Raw genomic sequence first — 22691 nt, 5'->3', positions numbered from 1 at the left:
CTACCATTAAATGATTGAGTTAACCTTAGCTTAGATGTGCACAGTTAGAGTCCAAGCGTATGCTATTTGTAATGTAAATAGCATTAGACCATTCACCAAATAATAATTAAAGGACTATTACTCAGAAATATGAGGACTATTGTCAAATGGTACATATGAGAAGTCTTCAATGTCAAAAGATACAAAATATCTAAAAGTCTATAGGCTAAGTATAAAAACAGATTATAGTGTAATGGAACACTACACCAGGAGACTGGTTTGTCCCATGTGGCTCAGTTGGTAGAGCATGGTGTTTGCAACGCCAGGGTTGTGGGTTCGATTCCCACGGGGGACCAGTATGAACAAAAAATTTTTATGAAATGTATGCATTCACTACTGTAAGTCGCTCTGGATAAGAGATTCTGCTAAATAACTAAAATGTAAAATGACTCCATGAACAAAGTTTCAACCCTGCTTTTATTCTTCCAAGAGTTTCCCAGTAACAATAAATCCATAGCACTTACAGTAAAATAAAACATAGAGCTACCCTCCTGTTGGTTTTCACTCCAACCCCAGTTGTAACTAACCTGATTCAGTTTATCAACCAACTAATTGTTAGAATCAGGTGCATGAGATTAGGGTTGGAGTGAAAACCTACAGGAAGATAGCTCTCCAGTAACATGGTTTGGAGAGCCCTGAGGGTTATCCTTCCAAGCAAGTTGGAGGAGTTAGCTTTGGCCAACCTCTGAGTTCAAATCAGGATAACCAGTCATACGAAAGCGGCTCACGTTTTAGCCAGGTACATTTATATGGCAATGAATCCTTCAGAACTAACCTGCTCCGGGGTAGGCTAAAAACACTTACCCTGAATGAAATGACTGAGCCAAGAGTTGAGGACCAATGGAATCAGATTCCCTCCCTCTTCATATTTTATGAATGTTTTTTTTGTGTCATTTTTTAAAATGTTAAAGTATATCACATTACACATTTAGTAATGACTGAATCCTTTTTAAACAAGCAATGTAACACTTTTGAATGATTTAATAAAACAATGGTATCAATAGCTTGTGCATTGATAAGCTCACCAAAGCACACCAAAGACAGCATTAAGTAATACAATATTAGCCTGCTGAATTTGCAAGATAACTTTTCTTTAATTTAGATTTCAGCAAATTGAAATGTGGCACTGACTCAACCATGGATTGATGTTTCAGCATTGTCTCAATGAAGAGTTTGGAGTTCGACTAGCCATGTGCGACAGTTACAAGACTGCTAGAGTGAGTGGCAGGCGGACGAGCAACATCCACCGTTGTATTACGGATGAAGCCTTGTGATATATGGCCAATATACCACGGCTATGGGCTGTATACAGGCACTCCGCTTTGCGTCGGGCATAAGAACAGCCCTTAGCCGTGGTATATTGGCCATATACCACACCCTCTCGAACCTTATTGCTTAAATAAAATATGACTGTTTATTGGTCAGAACAGTCAGAACAATCAGATCATATGTAATGTCATGTCGTGAATCAAAAATTCCATCCTACCAGAACAGGCTGAAATTCCAGGCATTTGTTTTCATGTTTTTGGGCTCTTACACTACAGTGCCTTGCAAAGGTATTCATTCCCCTTGGGGTTTTTCCTATTTTGTTGCATTACAACCTGTTATTTAAATAGATTTTTATTTGGATTTCATGTAATGGACATACACAAAAGTGAAATTAAAAAAATAACTTGCTTCAAAAAATTTAAAAAACGGAAACCTGGTGCATGCATATGTATTCACCCCCTTTGCTATGAAGCCCCTAATTAAGACCTGGTGCAACCAATTACCTTCAGAAGTCACATCATTTGTTAATAAAGTTCACCTGTGTCGGAGCCCATGTATCCTAAATAGAATAGACACTTAATTGTAAATTGTATGAAAATGTATTGATTTGCTGTCACAATACCCTACTTCACGCATGCCGTTAAAAGGCAACTCCACCACTTTTCAACTTCTTTTTCATTATCTCCAGTGCAATACCTGTGTTAACATATATGAAAACAGCACATTTCTCCATTTTGTAGAACAAAATATTAAGTTAAAAAGTTCGACCTGATGACATCATCAAAAGTAAAAACATTTTAAAACGGATTTTCAAACACCATCAGATTCGCAGTGGTGAGAGGAGCAAGAAAGTATCCTCCCTTGTTATGTCACAGAGAAGCATTTTTTTAGGACCTTCTTATCTTTTTAACCATTGATCATAGAAATGTTGGTTTGACATAGACACTGGTTTTGTGTTGGAGATGATGAATATGAGGTTGAAAAGTGGTGGAATTTCCCTTTAAGGCATGCCCGTCTACTGTACCTTCTGTGTCCTGGGCCCAGCTGTAGCTGGCCAGACAGAGAAGCAACATGTCTATCCCCAGCCATCTGAAGAGACAGGACCCCCGTCGCATCTTCTGTCAAACGTTATTGCCTGCCCACCTGGACGGAAGGAAAAGAGAGACACTTTAATTTACTAGCCAGAGATAACGCATTTGAGCCCAGATGTCCCTGTCCAGCACACACACACACACACACACACACACACACACACACACACACACACACACAACACCCAATGTTGTTACTGCATTGTGCTCATTCAGGGACACATGTGTAGGCAATGTGTGTGCTGCTCACATTCTGTGTGTAGAGTTCCCATGGGTATGTCACCATGAGTGAATTCAGTAGACATCACATTATCCCAACACAGTAAGTTGTAGACATTGTAAATGCATCTATTCAAGTCCTCACTGTAGACATCTACTATCGCAGTAGACCACCTAGTGTGTGTTCTTGTCACTGTATGTAGCCTATGTGATTTAATTTCTCATTACTCAGAACATACATGTATTTCCTTATACAGAGGCAAGGTGTCTCAGAGAAGAATATAAGTGTTTTTGCTTTTGTCTATCAAGGGTATTTTGAGTCATAACTTCCTCAGTCGGCTTATTCTGGGGGAAGGAGATAAGCTGGAAAATGTGCTTTTAAACCAAAAGAGTAATACAACAATTAAACATCTGTAAAAAATAATCACAAATAAAAGATACTTTCAGAATACGATACTTGTTTTACACCAGGGCAAGCAGTCACAGATACTGTATCACCTGGACCAAATCGATGGCCTGTTTAACATGTTTAACACAATCAGGATCTCTGTCAGTCATGTTAGCACACCTCCTGACAGAAACATTATTTGTCAGGACGTTACATGCTTACGCACACACTTGCAAGCCCACATACAGACACCAAGACAAACAGAAACAGACACACACATGCACACACACACACATTTTACATATAACTAGCAGATTACACAAAGGGAAAATGGAGAGCAAACCCATGCAGCTGTTGTTTTCTTCTTCCACATTTTTTCCCACAACCTATTCTTTCTCTCTCTCCCTCTTTCTCTTTCTGCCTCTTCATCTCTCTCTCATCTCAGTGGTGTTCCCTTTTGAATCTAGGTTAATTTCACACAAACATCTATCTGTCTTAACAGGGCTGATCAGGAGACATTTGAAGCCAGACTTCAGGGCCTAGGAACCCTTTTTGTACATACAAAAATAAGGGTTCTAAATAGTACCAGATAGGGGTTCTTTGGTTTGTAACCAGAGCGAAACCCTTTTGGTGCTATATTAAAACACTTTTTTGAAGGTTCAATAAAGAACCATGTCCATAACGTTCAAATTGGAACGTGCATGGTGTTATAAATAAATAAAAAAATCAGGTTCTATAAAGAACCAATCAAAAAAGATTCTATATAGCACCAAAAAAGGGTTCCGCTATGGTTACAACCCTTTTTGGGGCTATATAGGACCCTTTGTTATGGTTATTTATAGAACCTTTATGGAGAATGATTCTATAAAGAACCTTTCTCAATCTGAAAGGTCATTTGTAGATCCTTTTGAAGAACCATACAGGTTTTTTTCCTTCTGGTCAGCCATATTATATTGTTAAAATTCCATAGGTGTTATTATTGTGTTAATTGAGCAGTTGAATCAAGTGATGATCTCTTTGGCAACTACACTATACAAAAGTATGTGGACACCCCTTTAAATGAGTCAATTTGGCTATTGCAGCCACACCCGTTGCTGACAGGTGTATAAAATCGAACACACAGCCATGCAATCTCCATAGACAAACATTGGCTAATGAATGGCCTTACTGAAGAGCTCAGTGATTTTCATTGTGGCACCGTCATACTTTTCCAACAAGTCAGTTCGCCACATTTGTGCCCTGCTAGAGCTGCCCCGGTCAACTGTAAGTTCTATTATTGTGAAGTGGAAACTCCTGGGAGCAACAACGGCTCAGCCGCGAAGTGGTAGGCCACACAAGCTAACAGAACAGGACAACGAGTGCTGAAGCGTGCGTGTAAAACCCGTCTTTCCTCAGTTGCAACACTCACTACCGAGTTACAAACTGCCTTTGGAAGCCACGTCAGCACAAGAACAGTTCGATGGGAGCTTCATGAAATGGGTTTCCATGGGCGAGCAGCCACACACAAGCCTAAGATCACCATGTGCAATGCCAAGCGTCGACTGAAGTGGTATAAAGCTCACCGCCATTGGACTCTGGAGCAGTGGAAACGCGTTCTCTGGAGTGATGAATCACACTTCACCATCTGGTATTCTGACAGACAAATCTGGGTTTGGTAGATGCCAGGAGAACGCTACCTGCCTGAATATATAGTGCCAACTTTAAAGTTTGGCGGAGAAGGATTAATGGTCTTCGGCTTTTTTTTATGGTCCCGGGCTAGGCCCCTTAGTTCCAGAGAAGGGAAATCTTAATGCTACAGCATACAATGACATACTAGATGATTCTGTGCTTCCAACTTTGTGACAACAGTTTGGGGAAGTTTCAGCATGACAGTGCCCCCGTGCACAAAGCGAGATCCATACAGAAATGGTTTGCAAAGATCGGTGTGGAAGAACTTGACTGGCCTGTACAGAGCCCTGAACTCAACCCCATCGAATACCTTTGGGATGAATTGGAACACCGACTGCGAGCAAGGCCTAATCGCCCAACATCAGTGCCCAACTTCACTAATGCTCTTGAGGCTGAATGTAAGTCCCTGCAAAAATGTTCCAACATCTAGTGGAAAGCCTTCTCAGAAGAGAGGAGGCTGTTATAGCAGCAAAGGGGGAACCAACTCCATATTAATGCCCATGATTTTGGAATGAGAAGTTTGACGAGCAGGTGTCCACATACTTTTGGTCATGTAGTGTATGTGTGTGTTTTCTATACATGTTCGCTCCTCTCCCTGTAAGCTTTACAGACGACCCCCACCCCTTGGCTGCAACCCTTCTAATTTAGTCTACCCTGTGCGCACAACCCATGTGGAATTCCTGGTCTCTGGCAGCATTTGGAACTGCCGATATGTGGTCAAGAACGCCAAGTTCATCTAAGCCTATGCTGCCCTTCAGTCCCTTGACTTTTTGGGTCTGACGGAGACATGGCTCATCCCAGTGAACACTGTTACTCCAGCTGTTCTCTCTTCATCTGACTACGTTTTCTCTCATAGTCTGAGAACATCTGGTCATTGCAGTAGTGGCACAGGGCTACTCATTTCTCCTAGGTTTTTTTTATTATTTATTTTTTATTCCATGCTGTCACTGTCACTTGTCCACTCAAGCTTAACATTGTTATCATAAATTGCCCACCAGGTATCTTTAGAGTTCCTCAATGAGCTTGACACCTTGAAAAACGAATTTCCTGAGGCTGGCTCGCTGGCTTTTCGTACTTGACGACTTCAATCTACAGACGTCTGCCTTCGATTAATTTCTTTCCAACTCTCTCTTTCCCCTCCTTGTCTCTTTTGACCTCACCTTTTCTCAGTCCCCTCCCACTCACAAGGCAAGACAATACACTTGACCTCATCTTTACTATAGGCTGTTCGCCTACTAATCTCACTGCAAACCCTCTCCAGGTCTCTGATCACTACTTAGCTTCCTTTTCTGTGTCCCTTTCCTCTAACCTTAGCCAATCAGCCCCTACCCAGATGGGCATGCGCCGTCCCAATCTTAGCTCTCTATATCCCACTACTCTCTCCTCTTCTATCCTATCATCTCTCCCTTCTGCCAAATCCTTCTTCTCCTGTCTCCTCTTCGACCGTACTCTCCTTCCTTTCAGCATCCTATGACTCACACTGTCTCATTTTCTCCCGGCCGGCCGGCTTGGCCCTTCCCTCCTGCTCCATAGTTGAGTGATTCATTGCGAACTCACAGAACAGGGCTGCGAGCAGCTGAGTTAAACTAAACTTCCAGAGGACCAATCATCCTTTCACTCCCTCCTCTCTACCTTCTCTTCCTCTGTATTCACCGCTAATACCACTTTCTATCGCTCTAAATTTCAAGCTTCTGCCTCTAACCCTAGGGAACTATTTTCCACCTTCTCCTCCCTCCTTAATCTTCCAGCCCCTCGCCTCCCTACTCCCTCTCTGTGACGACTTTGTCAACCACTTTGAAAAGAAGGTTGACGACATCCGCTCCTCATTCACTCTGCTGGGTAGCCTAGTTGTTAGAGCGTTGGGCTAGTAACCGAAAGGTTGCAAGTTCAAATCCCTGAGCTGATAAGGTATGAATTCTGCCCCTGAACAAGGCAGTTAACCCACTGTTCCTAGGCTGTCATTGAAAATAATCATTTGTTCTTAACTGGCTTGCCTAGTAAAATGTAAAAAAATAAAATTGAGTCCACTGGTCCCACTCACACATCACTACCCAACACCTTGACCTCTTTCTCCCCTCTCTCTCCAGATGAAATCCTGTGAATAGTGAGGTCTGGCAGCCCAATGACCTGCCTGCTTGACCCCATCACCTCCTCCCTTCTCTAGACCATCTCTGGAGACCTTCTCACATCCCTCAATTCATCCCTGACCACTGTCTGTGTTCCCTCTGACTTCAAAATGACCTGAGTTGCTCCCCTCCTCAAGAAACCAACACTCGACTACTCTGATGTCAAAAACTACAGACTGGTATCTCTTTATTTTCTTTCCAAAACACTTGAGTGTGCTGTCTCTGACCAAACCTCTCGCTATCTCTCTCAGAACGATGTTCTTGACCCTAACCAGTCAGACTTCAAGACTGGTCACTCAACCGAGACTGCTCTTCTCTGTGTCACGGAGGCTCTCCGCACTGCCAAAGCTGACCCTCTCTCCTCTGTTCTCATCCTCCTAGATCTATCTGCTGCCTTCAACACTGTGAACCATGATATCCTCCTCTAAATCCTCCCATCAGACACTCTGTGTCTGCACCATGCACTCTCATTACTTGTGTATCCCAGGGCTCGGTTCTAGGCCCTCTTCTCTTCTCTCTATACACCAAGTCACTCGGCTTCATCATATCGGCACATGGTCTCTCCTATCATTGCTGTGTGGATGACACTCAACTATTTTTCTCCTTCCTCTCTTCTGACACCCAGGTGGCGACATGCATCTCTATGTGCCTGGCAGATATCTCAGCTTGGATGTCGGCCCATAACCTCAAGCTCAACCTCGACAAGACGGAGCTGCTCTTCTTCCCGGGGAAGGTCTGCACATTCCAACACCTCTCCATCACGGTGCAAAGAACCTTGGTTTGACCCCGGACAACACCTTGTTGTTCTCTGCAAACATCAAAGCCGTGACTCACTCCTGTATAGCTATTCTCTCTGCTTCCGCACGGCAAGCGGTACCGGTGCATCTATCTGGCACCAACAGGCTCTTGAACAGCTCCTACCCCAAGCAATTAGACTGATAAATAGCTAACAAAATGCCTACACGGACCATCTGAGTTAAACTTGTATCTGTATTGACCTTTTATTTTTGTTTTTGCACTGTTTCTATGCACACTCACAGGGCCCTACACAATCACACACACATTCACTCCATCATCTGCTCACTCAAAGATAATATGCACATACATTTTGTGGCAAAATCCTGCACGGCACCTTCACCGTGCGCTGCCACTTTAAAAGTGCATCAGCAATCAGGAAGGTAGAAATATAGATGGCTCTTAGAGCTCTCGGTCAGCACGGCAGTTTGACAGTGTGTGCAACTCTGCATAAGTCTTGTTTATTTTCAGCTTACTTTAGTGGTAAAGTGTTTAATTCGATCGTCGCGATTACCGCTCTCGTGATTGTAATCTTTTGGGACCGCTTCTGCCATTGTTCACATGGAGTAGTAGCAACATTGTTGGGAAGCTTTGAAAAACAAGCCAACAAACCATCAGGTGTATCAGACGGACAGACAGTGCAACTGCAAGCCTGAAGTCAACAGCTAACCCCTCTCTCTCTCATTTTCCCTCTAATGCTCAAGTGCTTTTCACTGCATCAGACTTTCTTTTTTTCCTATGCGCTCCTTTTAACTGTTAGTCCCCTCAAGTCGTATTTGATGTGACATTTTAGTTAAAGGGAGTTTGCATGAGTTATTGTTTATTGTCGTTTGAACTTTATTGATTTTATGTGTGACTATTTACATTTTGCCGAGAAGAACACCCCCCCCGTATCTTTACCCCTCTCCTACAATATATACTGACTCTACACACATGCACTCCTACTCATATACAAACTGCTGCTACGCTGTTTATCTTGTATCCCTTTGCTTAGTCACCTTACGCCTAAACATATATTCCTCCGTCACTCCAGTATTCCTGCACATTGTAAATATGGTATTGGAACTGACCCTATATATACACTGCTCAAAAAAATAAAGGGAACACTAGAATAACACATCCTAGATCTGAATGAATGAAATAATCTTATTAAATACTTTTTTATTTACATAGTTGAATGTGCTGACAACAAAATCACACAAAAATAATCAATGGAAATCCAATTTATCAACCCATGGAGGTCTGGATTTGGAGTCACACTCAAAATTAAAGTGGAAAACCACACTACAGGCTGATCCAACTTTGATGTAATGTCCTTAAAACAAGTCAAAATGAGGCTCAGTAGTGTGTGTGGCCTCCACGTGCCTGTATGACCTCCCTACAACGCCTGGGCATGCTCCTGATGAGGTGGCGGATGGTCTCTTGAGGGATCTCCTCCCAGACCTGGACTAAAGCATCCGCCAACTCCTGGACAGTCTGTGGTGCAACGTGGCGTTGGTGGATGGAGCGAGACATGATGTCCCAGATGTGCTCAATTGGATTCAGGTCTGGGGAACGGTTGGGCCAGTCCATAGTATCAATGCCTTCCTCTTGCAGGAACTGCTGACACACTCCAGCCACATGAGGTCAAGCATTGTCTTGCATTAGGAGGAACCCAGGGCCAACCGCACCAGCATATGGTCTCACAAGGGGTCTGAGGATCTCATCTCGGTACCTAATGGCAGTCAGGCTACCTCTGGCGAGCACATGGAGGGCTGTGCGGCCCCCCAAAGAAATGCCACCCCACACCATGACTGACCCACCGCCAAACCGGTCATGTTGGAGGATGTTGCAGGTAGCAAAACGTTCTCCACGGCGTCTCCAGACTCTGTCACGTCTGTCACATGTGCTCAGTGTGAACCTGCTTTCATCTGTGAAGAGCACAGGGCGCCAGTGGCGAATTTGCCAATCTTGGTGTTCTCTGGCAAATGCCAAACGTCCTGCACAGTGTTGGGCTGTAAGCACAACCCCCACCTGTGGACCTCGGGCCCTCATACCACCCTCATGGAGTCTGTTTCTGACCGTTTGAGCAGACACATGCACATTTGTGGCCTGCTGGAGGTCATTTTGCAGGGCTCTGGCAGTGCTCCTCCTGCTCCTCCTTGCACAAAGGCGGAGGTAGCGGTCCTGCTGCTGGGTTGTTGCCCTCCTACGGCCTCCTCCACGTCTCCTGATGTACTGGCCTGTCTCCTGGTAGCACCTCCATGCTCTGGACACTACGCTGACAGACAGAGCAAACCTTCTTGCCACAGCTCGCATTGATGTGCCATCCTGGATGAGCTGCACTACCTGAGCCACTTGTGTGGGTTGTAGACTCCGTCTCATGCTACCACTAGAGTGAAAGCACCGCCAGCATTCAAATGTGACCAAAACATCAGCCAGGAAGCATAGGAACTGAGAAGTGGTCTGTGGTCCCCACCTGCAGAACCACTCCTTTATTGGGGGTGTCTTGCTAATTGCCTATAATTTCCACCTGTTATCTATTCCATTTGCACAACAGCATGTGAAATTTATTGTCAATCAGTGTTGCTTCCTAAGTGGACAGTTTGATTTCACAGAAGTGTGATTGACTTGGAGTTACATTGTGTTGTTTAAGTGTTCCCTTTATTTTTTTGAGCAGTATAGTATGCTTACTTACTTATTGTGTTCTTCATATTTCTTCTTATTTCTCATGTTTTTTTTTCTAGTATAGATTATTGCATTGTTGGGTTTTGAGTTTGCAAGAAAGGCTTTTCACTGTACTTCTGCATGTGACATTAAAATATTGAAACTTGCAGGTTCATGCTCTACAACATCCGTAGAGTACGACCTTACTTTGCACAGGAAGCGGCGCAGGTCCTAATCCAGGCGCGTGTCATCTCCTGTCTGAACTAATGCAACTCGCTGTTGGCTGGGCTCCCCGCTTGTGCCATCAAACCTCTGCAACTTATCCAGAACTGTCACGTCCTGGCCAGTATAAGGGTTAATTAGTATTGTAGTTTGGTCAGGACGTGGCAGAGGGTATTCGTTTTATGTGGTTCGGGGTGGTGTGTTTTGTTGAAGGGGCATTTGGTTTAAGTATTCCGGGGTTTTGGGGCACTGTTTGGTTTTCAGGTATTCTATGTTTAGTCTAGTATGTCTGTTTCTATGTTTGGCTAATTGGGGTTGGGACTCTCAGTTGAAGGCAGGTGTTGTCTATCTGCCTTTGATTGAGAGTCCCATATATTAGGGTGTGTTTGTTTGTTATTTGTGGGTGATTGTTCTGTGTTAGCCTTGTGCCTTGCAGACTGTCAGTAAATCGTTCGTTTTCTTGTTTGTTGTTTTTGTATTCGTTTTGGAGTGAATAAATGTTCAAAATGAACAACCGCATGCCTGCTGCGTTTTGGTCTACCTTTTCAGACGACGATTTCGCATTATCGTCAGAAGACGAAGATAATTCTGACAAGAACACAGCAGCCAGCCTGGTTTTCAACCTTCCTAAATTTTCACGTCACCCCGCTTTTCTGCACACTCCACTGGCTTCCAGTCGAAGCTCGCATCCACTACAAAACGATGGTACTTGCCTACGGAGCAGCAAGAGGAACTGCCCCCTCCCTACCTTCAGACTTTGCACAAACCCTACAACCCAACCCGAGCACTCCATTCTGCCAACTCTGGTCTCTTCGCCCTCCCACCCCTATGTAAAGGCAGCTCCCGCTCAGCAAAGTCCAAGCTCTTCTCTTTTCTTGCACCCCAATGGTGGAACCAGCTTCTCCCTGATGCAAGGACAGCAGAGTCCTTGCCCATCTTCCAAAAACAACTGAAACCCTACCTCTTCAAAGAGTATCATAAATAATCCCACCTCACACCCCTTACACCACAAAAAATATATACTTTTGTTCACAAACACCCGCACTTGACCCCCCTTACTAGCTTTGACCTTGCAGATAGCTACTTTAATGAGAAGAAATGTACTTACTGTGACTGTGATATGTGGTTGTCCCACCTAGCTATTTTAAGATTAATGTAACTAACTGTAAGTCACTCTGTATAAGAGCATCTGTTACATTACTAAAATATAAAAGAGCTACCTCTGGAACAGCTGGGGGTCTCTGAGGAGAGAATTGAGAACCACTTACTGATTTAGTCAACCATTCAACACAAGGGCATGTGAGTCTTTCACAAGATACCATCACTCGCCAAAGTCATATATTGTAGGTAATGGCATAACACAACACATTAGACAAACTGGAATGAAACTCTCACTCACGGTTATTACGCCCCCAAATATTAAAATTAGCTGCCTCCCCAACATTTACAATATCACTAAAGAGTCATTATGGTCCAAGATAGTTCTATCACCCTTCCAAAAGAACCCTAGAGGAACCCACATTTTTTAGCACCTAGCCGAGTCAGTATCTCTTGTAGGACATTTCTGTGGCTGGAATAAGTGAAGCAGAGAGACCAAACTGATCGTGCAGAGGATCCATAACTGTAATCCAGTTATGGATTATATGGAGACTGACAAATCTGGGCTTTATGCAGCGAGGGTAGGAGCCCTCTGAAATAAAAAAGGAACAGCTTCTCAGCTCCTTCTCTCTTTCATCAGACATTATCCCCCCTCCCCCCCCGACTAGCTCTTTTCTGCTTCTGAGTGTCGAAAGTGTCTTCATAAAATGGAATTATATCTTTACATTAAACATGAAAGGACTGAAAAACTGATCTAACATTCTCGCTACCTGTATAATCTAGTATTCCATCTGCTGGCAGCCAATTGATGTAATACCATTTGTATAAAATGGCCTGGCATGTCTGGGACTGTCCCTAAATAGGACACCGGGCTGGATACTAGAACCTCTGATAATTAAAAATAGTAGGAGATGAAAACCATTGTTAATGATCCTTCAAAAGATTTACCAGTATCTTAACTGTCCATGTTAAAGTAAACTCACTCAGACTTTCAGTCAGTTACTTTGAGTTTTATTTAAAATATTTACCAGGATCGTTCCCCCAAAAGTTTGTCTCCATTATCGCTTATCTGAAACTCGTCCCCTTGGAGACAGGTATTGAGAATTGCAAAATCATCAGTTTAAAATAAGACAGAATTATAGCCCAAGCTCTTCCCCATAGCACAGTGAGTGATAGACTCCACTGTACTGTGTCACATGACTGATCAAGTGAATTAATGACATACAACACATAATCAATCATGCATGCAGATATGCAAGTCATAAAACCTGTACAAGAAAACAACACATGGTACCATAAATCAGTCTATAAGCAAACCTTTTTACACAAAAAAAGTGGCGCAGCTGTCTAAGGAACTGCATCTCAGTGCAAGTGGTGTCACTACAGTCCCTGGTTTGAATCCAGGCTGTATCATATCCTGCTGTGTTTTGGAGGCCCATATGGCTGCGCAAAATTGTCCCAGAGTCATCCGGGGTAGGCCATCATTGTAAATAAGAATTTGTTCTTAACTGACTAGTTAAATATATATATATATTTATTTTTTTAATGTATAATACATGTGCCTAGTGAATAGGTAACAGAGACAGGCCAACAAAATAGAAAGATGTAGGAAGATAAGCTGTGGCAGCTGCAGGTGTGTTTGGTCTGATTACAGGCTAGAGCTGCCGCTTTCAACGAGTGGGACTCTAACCGGGAAGCTGATAAGAAATCCCGTTATGTCCTCCGACGAACCATCAAACAGGAAAAGCATCAATACAGGACTAAGATCGTATCGTACTACAACGGCTCTGACGCTCGTCGGATGTGGCAGGGCTTGCAAACCATTAGACTACAAAGGGAAGCACAGCCGAGAGCTGCCCAGTGACACAAGCCTACCAGACGACCTAAACTACTTCTATACTCGCTTCACAGCAAATAACACTGAAACATGCATGAGAGCACCAGCTGTTCTGGAAGACTGTGTGATCACGCTCTCCGCAGCCAATGTGAGTAAGACCTTTAAACAGGTCAACATTCACAAGGCCGCAAGGTCAGATGGATTACCAGCACGTGTACTGTGAGCATTCGCTGACCAACTGGCAAGTGTCTTCACTGACATTTTCAACCTCTCCCTGTCTGAGTCTGTAATACCAAAATGTTTTAAGCAGGCCACCACAGTGCCTGTGCCCAAGAACACTAAGGTAACCTGCCTAAACGACTACCGACCAGTAGCACTCACATCTGTAGCCATGAAGTGCTTCGAAAGTCTGGTCATGGCTCACATAAACACCATTATCTCAGAAACTCTAGACCCACTCCAGTTTGCATGCCGACCCACAGATGCACAGATGATGCAATCTCTATTGCACTCCACACTGCCCTTTCCCACCTGGACAAAAGGAACACCTATGTGAGAATGCTATTCATTGACTACAGCTCAGCGTTCAACACCATAGTGCCCTCAAAGCTCATCAATAAGCTAAGGACCCTGGGACTAAACACCTCCCTCTGCAACTGGATCCTGGACTTTCTGATGGGCCGCCCCCAGGTGGTAAGGGTAGGTAACAACACATCCACCACGCTGATCCTCAACACAGGGGCCCCTCAGGGGCACATGCTCAGTCCCCTGCTGTACTCCCTGTTCACTCATAACTGCACAGAGAGGCACGATTCCAACACCATCATTAAGTTTGCCAATGACACAACAGTGGTAGGCCTGATCACCGACAATGACGAGACAGTCTATAGATGAGGAGGTCAGAGACCTGGGCGGGTGGTGCCAGGACAACAACCTCTCCCTCAACGTGATCAAGACAAAGGAGATGATTGTGGATTACAGGAAAAATAGGACTGAGCACGCCCCCATTCTCATCGATGGGGCTGCAGTGGAGCAGGTTGAGATCTTCAAGTTCCTTGGTGTCCACATCAACAACAAACTAACATGGTCCAAGCACACCAAGACAGTCGTGAAGAGGGCACGACAAAACCTATTCCCCCACAAGAGACTGAAAAGATTTGACATGGGTGCCCAGATCCTCAAAAGGTTCTACAGCTGCACCATCGAGAGCATCCTGACTGGTTGCGTCACTGCCTGGTATGGCAACTGCTCGGCCTCTGACCGCAAGGCACTACTGAGTGTAGTGCGTATGGCCCAGTACATCACCAGGGCCAAGGTTCCTGCCATCTAGGACCTCTATACCAGGCGGTGTCAGAGAAAGGCCCTAAAAATTGTCAAAGACTCCAGCCACCCTAGTCATAGACCGTTCTCTCTGCTACCGCACGGCAAGCGGTACTGGAGTGCAAAGTCTAGGTCCAAGTGGCTTCTTAACAGCTTCTACCCTCAATCCATAAGACTCCGGAACATCTAATCAAATGGCTACCCAGACTATTTGCATTGCCCCCCCCACTCTTTTACACCACTTCTACTCTCTGTTTTTATCATATATGCATGGTCACTTTAGTAACTCTACCTACATGTACATATTACCTCATCTAACAGGTGCCCCTGCACATTGACTCTGTACCGGTACCCCCCTGTATATAATCTATATCTATAGTTATTTTACTGCTGCTCTTTAATTACTTGTTACTTTTATTTCTTATTCTCATTCATATTTTTTTTAAACTGCATTGTTGGTTAGGGGCTCGTAAGTAAGCATTTCACTTGTTGTATTCGGCACATGTGACTAATAAAATTTGATTTGATTTGAAATCCCTAGTTTGAAAGCGACTGTTTTTCTGAATGCCATCTTCCCTACATTTTACACCACGTGGGCCAGCCCCCTAGCAATTTGAGCTCAACCAATGTGCTTCAGCCCCTCGCATGGGTGACAGCTAGCAAAAGGATAATCATGCACACACAGCAGAGGGAGAGAGAGCGCAATTACGTGGTGCACATATATAACGTACGCAATTATCGGGGTGAGGAGAGTAAGGTTTCCAAGTAAGCTTCATTGTTTAAATTACCGATACTTCAAATGAAGAATGCTTGAAATTGTGACCTTAGCAGTCACTATATAATAGCTGGTTAAACAATTGTTCTCTGAACAATGTTCGCTCAGAAAGGAGTGGGCAGGAATACATCTATGGATAGCGCCATAATCACATTATGTAAGAAGGCATTGAAGCATCAAAGGCATTGAAGCATCAAAACCACTTAATTTAAAGCAACAGTAAAATGAAGCAGCCCAGGACATATATAATTGATGGGAAATGGACAATTAACACCTGTTGAAAAGCAATCATTAAGTTTTAGGTGCGTCATTATTCCAGAGAGACTTTTCAAAGAGCTCTTTTGACATATAAAGGCTGTTGTCGTTCTTCACGATCAACAGATTCCTTTTAGGCTATTAATCATCAAATGCAATGTGAAATAGATGGTTAAACATGCTGTAGCAAAGACATTGCATGAACAGTTTAGCTGCCCATAATGCCTACAGGAGAAGCATGTCAATAGGCAAACTAGCTAGTTGACTGGTGTGGTTGCAATGTATAATTAAGTGATAATGCCAGAGAAGCCTGTGTTTGGAGGTGGCACAGGTGTTAAACCATGCCAATATATCCTCCAAACACTGGTTTCGAGGGCATTATCACTTTTATACAACGGTTTACCAACATATTCAAATAATGTTCGACATATTTTCATTAAAAACGTTATTTTGATAAGTTGATTCATACTATTTCATCCTTCCACAAGATATCAAATCCTACCACAAGACACAAATCTAGGGTTGCTACCCAAGCCGGCTGGTCGTTCAGTCTTTTTGTTCTGTATCTATGGACACGACCCAGTCATTCGTTCTAAATGTTCCATTGCCATACTGGCTGGCAAAGTTCTTATCCCTTGCCTGCTAGCTAGCTAGCTGACTACACCTGCATTTTATAGTGGAGATCAAGTTATAAATAGCCTGGCTGGGCAGATGAGACAGTGGATTACGCAGTCAAATGGAACAGAGTAAATAGGCATTTTAACGTCATAGATTTAGCCGGTGGTAACTTGTGGAATAGACACCGGCTGGAATGCGGTTTTAACCAATCAGCATTCAGGATTTTACCCACCTGTTATATAATTAAGCAATAAGGCCCGGGGAGGTGTTGTACAGTGCCTTCATAAACTATTCAGACCACTTTACTTTTTCCGCATTCTGATGACAGTGCATGTCAGAGGAAAAGCCATGAGGTCAAAGGAATTGTCCGCAGAGCTCCGAGACACGATTGTGTCGAGGAACAGATCTGGGGAAGGGTAGCAAAATATATCTGCAGCATTGAAGGTCCCTAAGAACACAGTGGCCTCCATCATAGTTAAATGGAAGAAGTTTGGAACCATCAAGACTTTTCCTAGAGCTGGCAACCTGGCCAACCTGAACAATTGGGGGAGAAGGTCCTTGGTCCTGGAGGTGACCAAGAACCCGATGGTCACTCTGACAGAGCTACAGAGTTAATCTGTGGAGATGGGAGAACCTTCCAGAAGGACAACCATCTCTGCAGCACTCCACCAATAAGGCCTTTATTGTAGATTGGCCAGACGGAAGCCACCCATCAATAAAAGGCACATGACAACCTGCTTGGAGTTTGCCAAAAGGCACTTAAAAACTCTCAGACCATGAGAAACAAGATTCTCTGGTCTGATGAAATCCTGATTGAACTCTTTGGCCTGAATGCCAAGCGTCACGTCTGGAGGAAACCTGGCACCATCCCTACGGTGAAGCATGATGTTGGCAGCATCATGCTGTGGGGATGTTTTTCACCGGCAGGGAGACTAGTCAGGATCGAAGCGAAGATGAACGGAGCAAAGTACATAGATATCCTTAATGAAAACCTGCTCCAGAGCGCTCAGGACCTCAGACAGGAGCGAAGGTTCACCTTCCAACAGGAAAACGACCCTAAGCACACAGACAATACAATGCAGCAGTGACTTCGGGACAAATAGCCGTGCAGCAATGCTCCCCATAGAGCCTGACAGATCTTGAGAGGATATGCAGAAAAGAATGGGAGAAACGCCCCAATTACAGGTGTACTGTAGCATCATACCCAAGAAGACTCAATGCTGTAATCGCTGCCAAAAGTGCTTTAACAAAGTACTAAGTAAAGGATCTGAATATATATATAGATGTGATATTTCAGGGGGGTTTTTCATATATAAATTTGCAAAACAAATAAAAACCTGTTTTTGCTTTGTCATTATGGGGTATTGTGTGCAGATTGATGAGGGAAATAAAAACAATTGAAGCAATTTTAGAATAAGGTTGGAACAAATACTGAAAACTTTCCGAAGACAGGATATATGGCCAATATACAATGGCTATGGGTTGTTTTTATGCACGACGCAACACGAAGTGCCTGGACACAGCCCTTAGTCGTGGTATATTGGCCATATATCACAAACCCCAGAAGTGCCTTACTGGTATTATAAACTGGTTACCAACGTAATTAGAAGAGTAAAAATATGTTTTGTAATACCCGTGGTATGCCATGGCTTTCAGCCAATCAGCATTCAGGGCTCAAACAACCCAGATTTTAATGCACGATAATGCAATATAACAGTTTTTCTCAATCGCTTTGGTGCAATTTTCACAAGTATGTGGTAAATGTTCACAATGCTTAGTACGAAACTGAAAACAGATCATCAAAAAGGCAGTTACTTCTAAACCTTAATCACATTTTCAATTGACTGAGTACAACACACAATCATACATTACATCACACAATCAAGTAAAAGCATCAAAGTGTAATGACACAGTACAATACTGTAAAATCGACTGTAATATACTGTACAAAAAACAAAATGCTACCGTAATCGGAATGAATTCATGACAACATGGCTGGATGAATGAATGACATTCATTGAGGGGTGGACTTTGTATTTCAAAGTATTACAGTAATTACATGTTTTTTAAAAATGTTCTCCTTTATTTTTCTTTAAATTCATTTTTTTTTACACTTCAGTTTATTTGACTAAATACTTTAACACTTATTTGTCTTAAAACTGCATTGTTGGCTAAGGACTTGTAAATTAGCATTTCACTGTAAGGTTTACACCTGTTGTATTCGGCACATGTGACATAAAATGTTATTTGTTTTATTTGATTGGTGCAAGCAGGTTGGCTGCTAAGTGTTTTTTGAGAACTACATAATGAAAATGCATGTTTGTAAAGTATAAACATATAGTATGATATATACAATCATGTATTTTATGATGAATATTAGGATTTTACTTCACAGTCTGATATTGACGAGATGTACTATATGTAACAAATGCATCCCAGCCTATACAGTAAACATGTATGAAACATGTAATTGCGGGAGTCATTTTGATGGAAGGGGTTTCACACTGCTTTAATATAATTGCATTGACCAATTAAGTACTATAAAGTGATCTACACAGTCTATACAATTGGAGCCGACGAAGGTCTGTTTCCGTCGCTCTCTACGTACATTTGTGCGACTGAATTTTTAGAACACGACACACACAGTCCTCCATCAGCCCCTTTTGTGTTGACTGTGTAGAGCCCTTAAAACTGTAATGCATTCCAAAGTGACATCCATGAGTCTATACTTTTCCATATGTGACCCCAGTGGGAATCAAGCCCACAACTCTGGTGTTGCAAGTGCCATGCTCTTACTAACTGAGCCACACAGGACCACTATAATCCATAAGTACAATACAATACCAGTGGAAGGTGTATAATTGCCATCCCCATGAGTGTGCCATACACATAGATACTTCAGGATTTTGGCATTGAAGCCCTTTATCTACTTCACCAGAGCAGATGAACTTAGATGAGACAGATGAACTGTCTCTGTGTGCAGTTTGAAGGAGGTGCTGACTAGCATTAGCGCAATGTCTGGAGGTCTATGGTAACTGCTAACACGCTAGTAGATACAATAGACTACCAGTCATTCTGCTAGCATTCCAGTCATTACATTTATTAATCAAGCGAGTGCTGGCCTCATTTTGACTATGCCTCTTAGCCATGGTAAACTTACATTTATATTTACCACATTTTTTATTAGTCATGTTTAGCCTAAACATTCAGCTGTTACAAAGAAAATACAACATATCTGTAGGACTTTATAATAACTCCACATAATAAAGCCTTTCATAGATGAGTAAATAGTTTATTGATAATTGATTAATCATTAACCCATTCATAAGATATTTAATATAGGTCCTTATAAACAATGTATTAATCATTATTTAAGTATTTTTCTGTGGGCTCATCTAAAGTGTGTGCTAAATACTTTATAAATGTTTTGATTGACCAGTGTAATTTCTCACAAAAAGATGGACATTCATATTCCAGCAGTACCTGAGGCTCCTTAAGGTCTCAAATTAGCCTAGTACATATCAATGGTAAAATAATAAGCACACAGGAAATATATTGAACATTATACTCACAAAAACTGTTGTGAAACAACTGTTGCAAGGTTTTAAAGAAGAATGGTAATGTGAATGTTCTGCTAATATTGTCAATCTCACAAACTAATCATAAAACAGGGAGATGTAGCCTGCACACAACAGTTGGCCAGATTGGCCAGTTTTTCTCTAGTGGATTTTAATTCCTTCATTACTACTGACAATATCATGTGTGATTGAGGTAGAAATGTTACATATATAACCTTTAATTGCTTCCAGTGCTTCAGTCTTTTAATCAGATGATTTGAACACATAGATTTGTTTGGCGGCACCTGTTTGGGCCTTAAATAAGTCTTTAATAAACATAATGGGATAGTTCAGCAAAATAACATATTCAGATATTTGTTTCCTTACCTCGTAAGCAGTCTATGGACTGCTATTAAATTCTTGCAGACAGATTCTGCTAGTAAACAAAATAACATGTTGTGAAGGGATGAAATGTGTAGGATAACGAGGAGTAGTTCCGGTGTTTTGCTTTTCCTCACAGATTTCTTGGATGTACCAGAATTAGCTGAAGGTAGTGCTTAAACTTTTATTGCTTCATGTGTATGGTGAAATTAGCAGAAGAGGGGGGATTAGTTCTGGGTTAACCGAGATTAGACTGCTCTAAGGAGTGACTGCAATCCATACTTTGGTTTTGGTAGAAAAGTCACTGCCATTAAATGCTTACGTTTGCATTTTTGGACTAAAAACAGTATTTTACTCAGCATTGAGCATGTCTGAAGTTACACATCATACTTTTACAACAACAGTTTGACTGTTTTGGCATAACATTTTCAATATGTTTTCTTAAACATCCTCTGTATTGTGTGCTTATTGTTTAACCATTGATATGTTCTAGGGGCCATTTTGAGACCTTATTAAGGAGCATCAGGTACTGCTGGAATGTCTACCCATGTCCGTCTTTTTGTGGGAAATTACACTGGCCACACAAAATATTTATAAAGTATTTATTTAGTATAAATAGCCCACACTTAAGATGAGGCCATGCAAAAAGACTTTAAGGGATACTTCGAGATTTTGGCAATGAGGCCCTTTATCTACTTCCCCAGAGTCAGAAGAACTTGTGGATACCATGTCTATGTCTTTGCGTGCAGTTTGAAGGAAGTTACTACCTAGCACTAGAGCAATTGCTAACTAGTGTTAGCGAACGCTTGCAGATACCCATAGACTTCCGGTCATTGTGCTAACACTAGATAGTATTCAATGCTTACATTACTTTTTGTCTAGCAACATTTTTTTGGTGAAAAGTACTACCCAGCGCACTCAACATCGTAGAGATATGTTGAGTTTCCTTGTAGGCCTTATTTGGTTGTAAAACTGTGAAACCAGCTGTATATCCTATTGCCTGTTTCTGTTTAAGTCATTTATTTTAATTGTATTTATTTTTATTTCACCTTTATTTAACCAGGTAGGCTAGTTGAGAACAAGTTTTCATTTACAACTGCGACCTGGCCAAGATAAAGCAAAGCAGTGCGACACAAACAACATAGAGTTAAACATGGAATAAACAAAACACACAGTCAATAACACAATAGAAAAAAAGTATATATACAGTGTGTGCAAATGAAGTAAGATAAGGGAGGTAAGGCAATAAATAGGCCCTAGTGGCAAAATAATTACAATTTAGCAATTAAACACTGGAGTGATAGAGACTTGAGTGATAGATGTGCAGAAGATGAATGTGCAAGTAGAGATACTGGGGTGCAAAGGAGCAAAAAATATAAATAAAATAACAGTATGGGGATGAGGTAGTTGGATGGGCTATTTACAGATGGGCTATGTACAGGTGCAGTGATCTGTGAGCTTCTCTGACCGCTGGTGCTAGTTAGTGAGGGAGATATGAGTCTCCAGCTTCAGTGATTTTTGCAATTCGTTCCAGTCATTGGCAGCAGAGAACTGGAAGGAAAGGCGGCCAAATGAGGAGTTGGCTTTGGGGGTGACCAGTGAAATATACCTGCTGGAGCGCGTGCTACGGGTAGGTGCTGCTATGGTGACCAGTGAGCTGAGATACGGCAGGGCTTTACCTAGCAAAGACTTATAGATGACCTGGAGCCAGTGGGTTTGGCAACAAATATGAAGCGAGGGCCAGCCAACGAGAGCATACAGGTCGCAGTGGTGGGTAGTATATGGGGCTTTGGTGACAAAACGGATGGCACTGTGATAGACTGCACCCAATTTGCTGAGTAAGGTGTTGGAGGCTATTTTGTAAATGACATCACCGAAGTCAAGGATCGGTAGGATGGTCAGTTTTACGAGTGTATGTTTAGCAGCATGAGTGAAGGATGCTTTGTTGCGATATAGGAAGCCGATTCTAGATTTAATTTTGGATTGGAGAAGCTTAATGTGAGTCTGGAAGGTGAGTTTACAGTCTAACCAGACACCTTGGTATTTGTAGTTGTCCACATATTCTAAGTCAGAACCATCCAGAGTAGTGATGCTGGACGGGCTAGTAGCGATCGGTTGAAGAGCATGGATTTAGTTTTACTTGCATTTAAGAGCAGTTGGAGGCCGCGGAAGGAGAGTTGTCCATACAACTCTCCTTCCGCGGCCTCCAACTGCTCTTAAATGCTAGTAAAAGTAAATGCATGCTCTTGAAGCTCGTCTGGAGGTTAGTTAACACAGTGTCCAAAGAAGGGCCATTAAAGAATTAAAGAATGTGAAACAATGTTGTGTCTGTTTCCTGCTTTTCATTAAATCATGCATAGCTGTTCTTTATATGGCCTAAAATAAAT

General features: G+C 42.5%; 1 protein-coding gene across 5 annotated transcripts in view; it reads right to left on the bottom strand.

Annotated features, from left to right (window-relative positions):
* LOC115153216 (protocadherin-15-like) overlaps positions 1 to 22691 on the bottom strand; it is a 324073-nt gene that overhangs the window by 267468 nt on the left and 33914 nt on the right. For 4 of the 5 annotated variants that reach the window (XM_029698418.1, XM_029698421.1, XM_029698420.1 and 1 more), the window contains exon 2: positions 2333 to 2451. In XM_029698418.1, the coding sequence (XP_029554278.1) occupies positions 2333 to 2423 (91 nt within the window). In that variant the 5' untranslated portion in view covers positions 2424 to 2451. Of the gene's footprint in view, positions 1 to 2332; positions 2535 to 22691 lie in introns of those variants that run through there. The other variant, XM_029698419.1, reaches the window with a different exon arrangement.

The sequence above is a fragment of the Salmo trutta genome, chromosome 18 (assembly GCF_901001165.1).
Source record: "Salmo trutta chromosome 18, fSalTru1.1, whole genome shotgun sequence".
Taxonomy (NCBI): domain Eukaryota; kingdom Metazoa; phylum Chordata; class Actinopteri; order Salmoniformes; family Salmonidae; genus Salmo; species Salmo trutta.
Note: the sequence above shows the minus strand (reverse complement) of the source record. Positions and strands in the feature narration are given on the sequence as shown.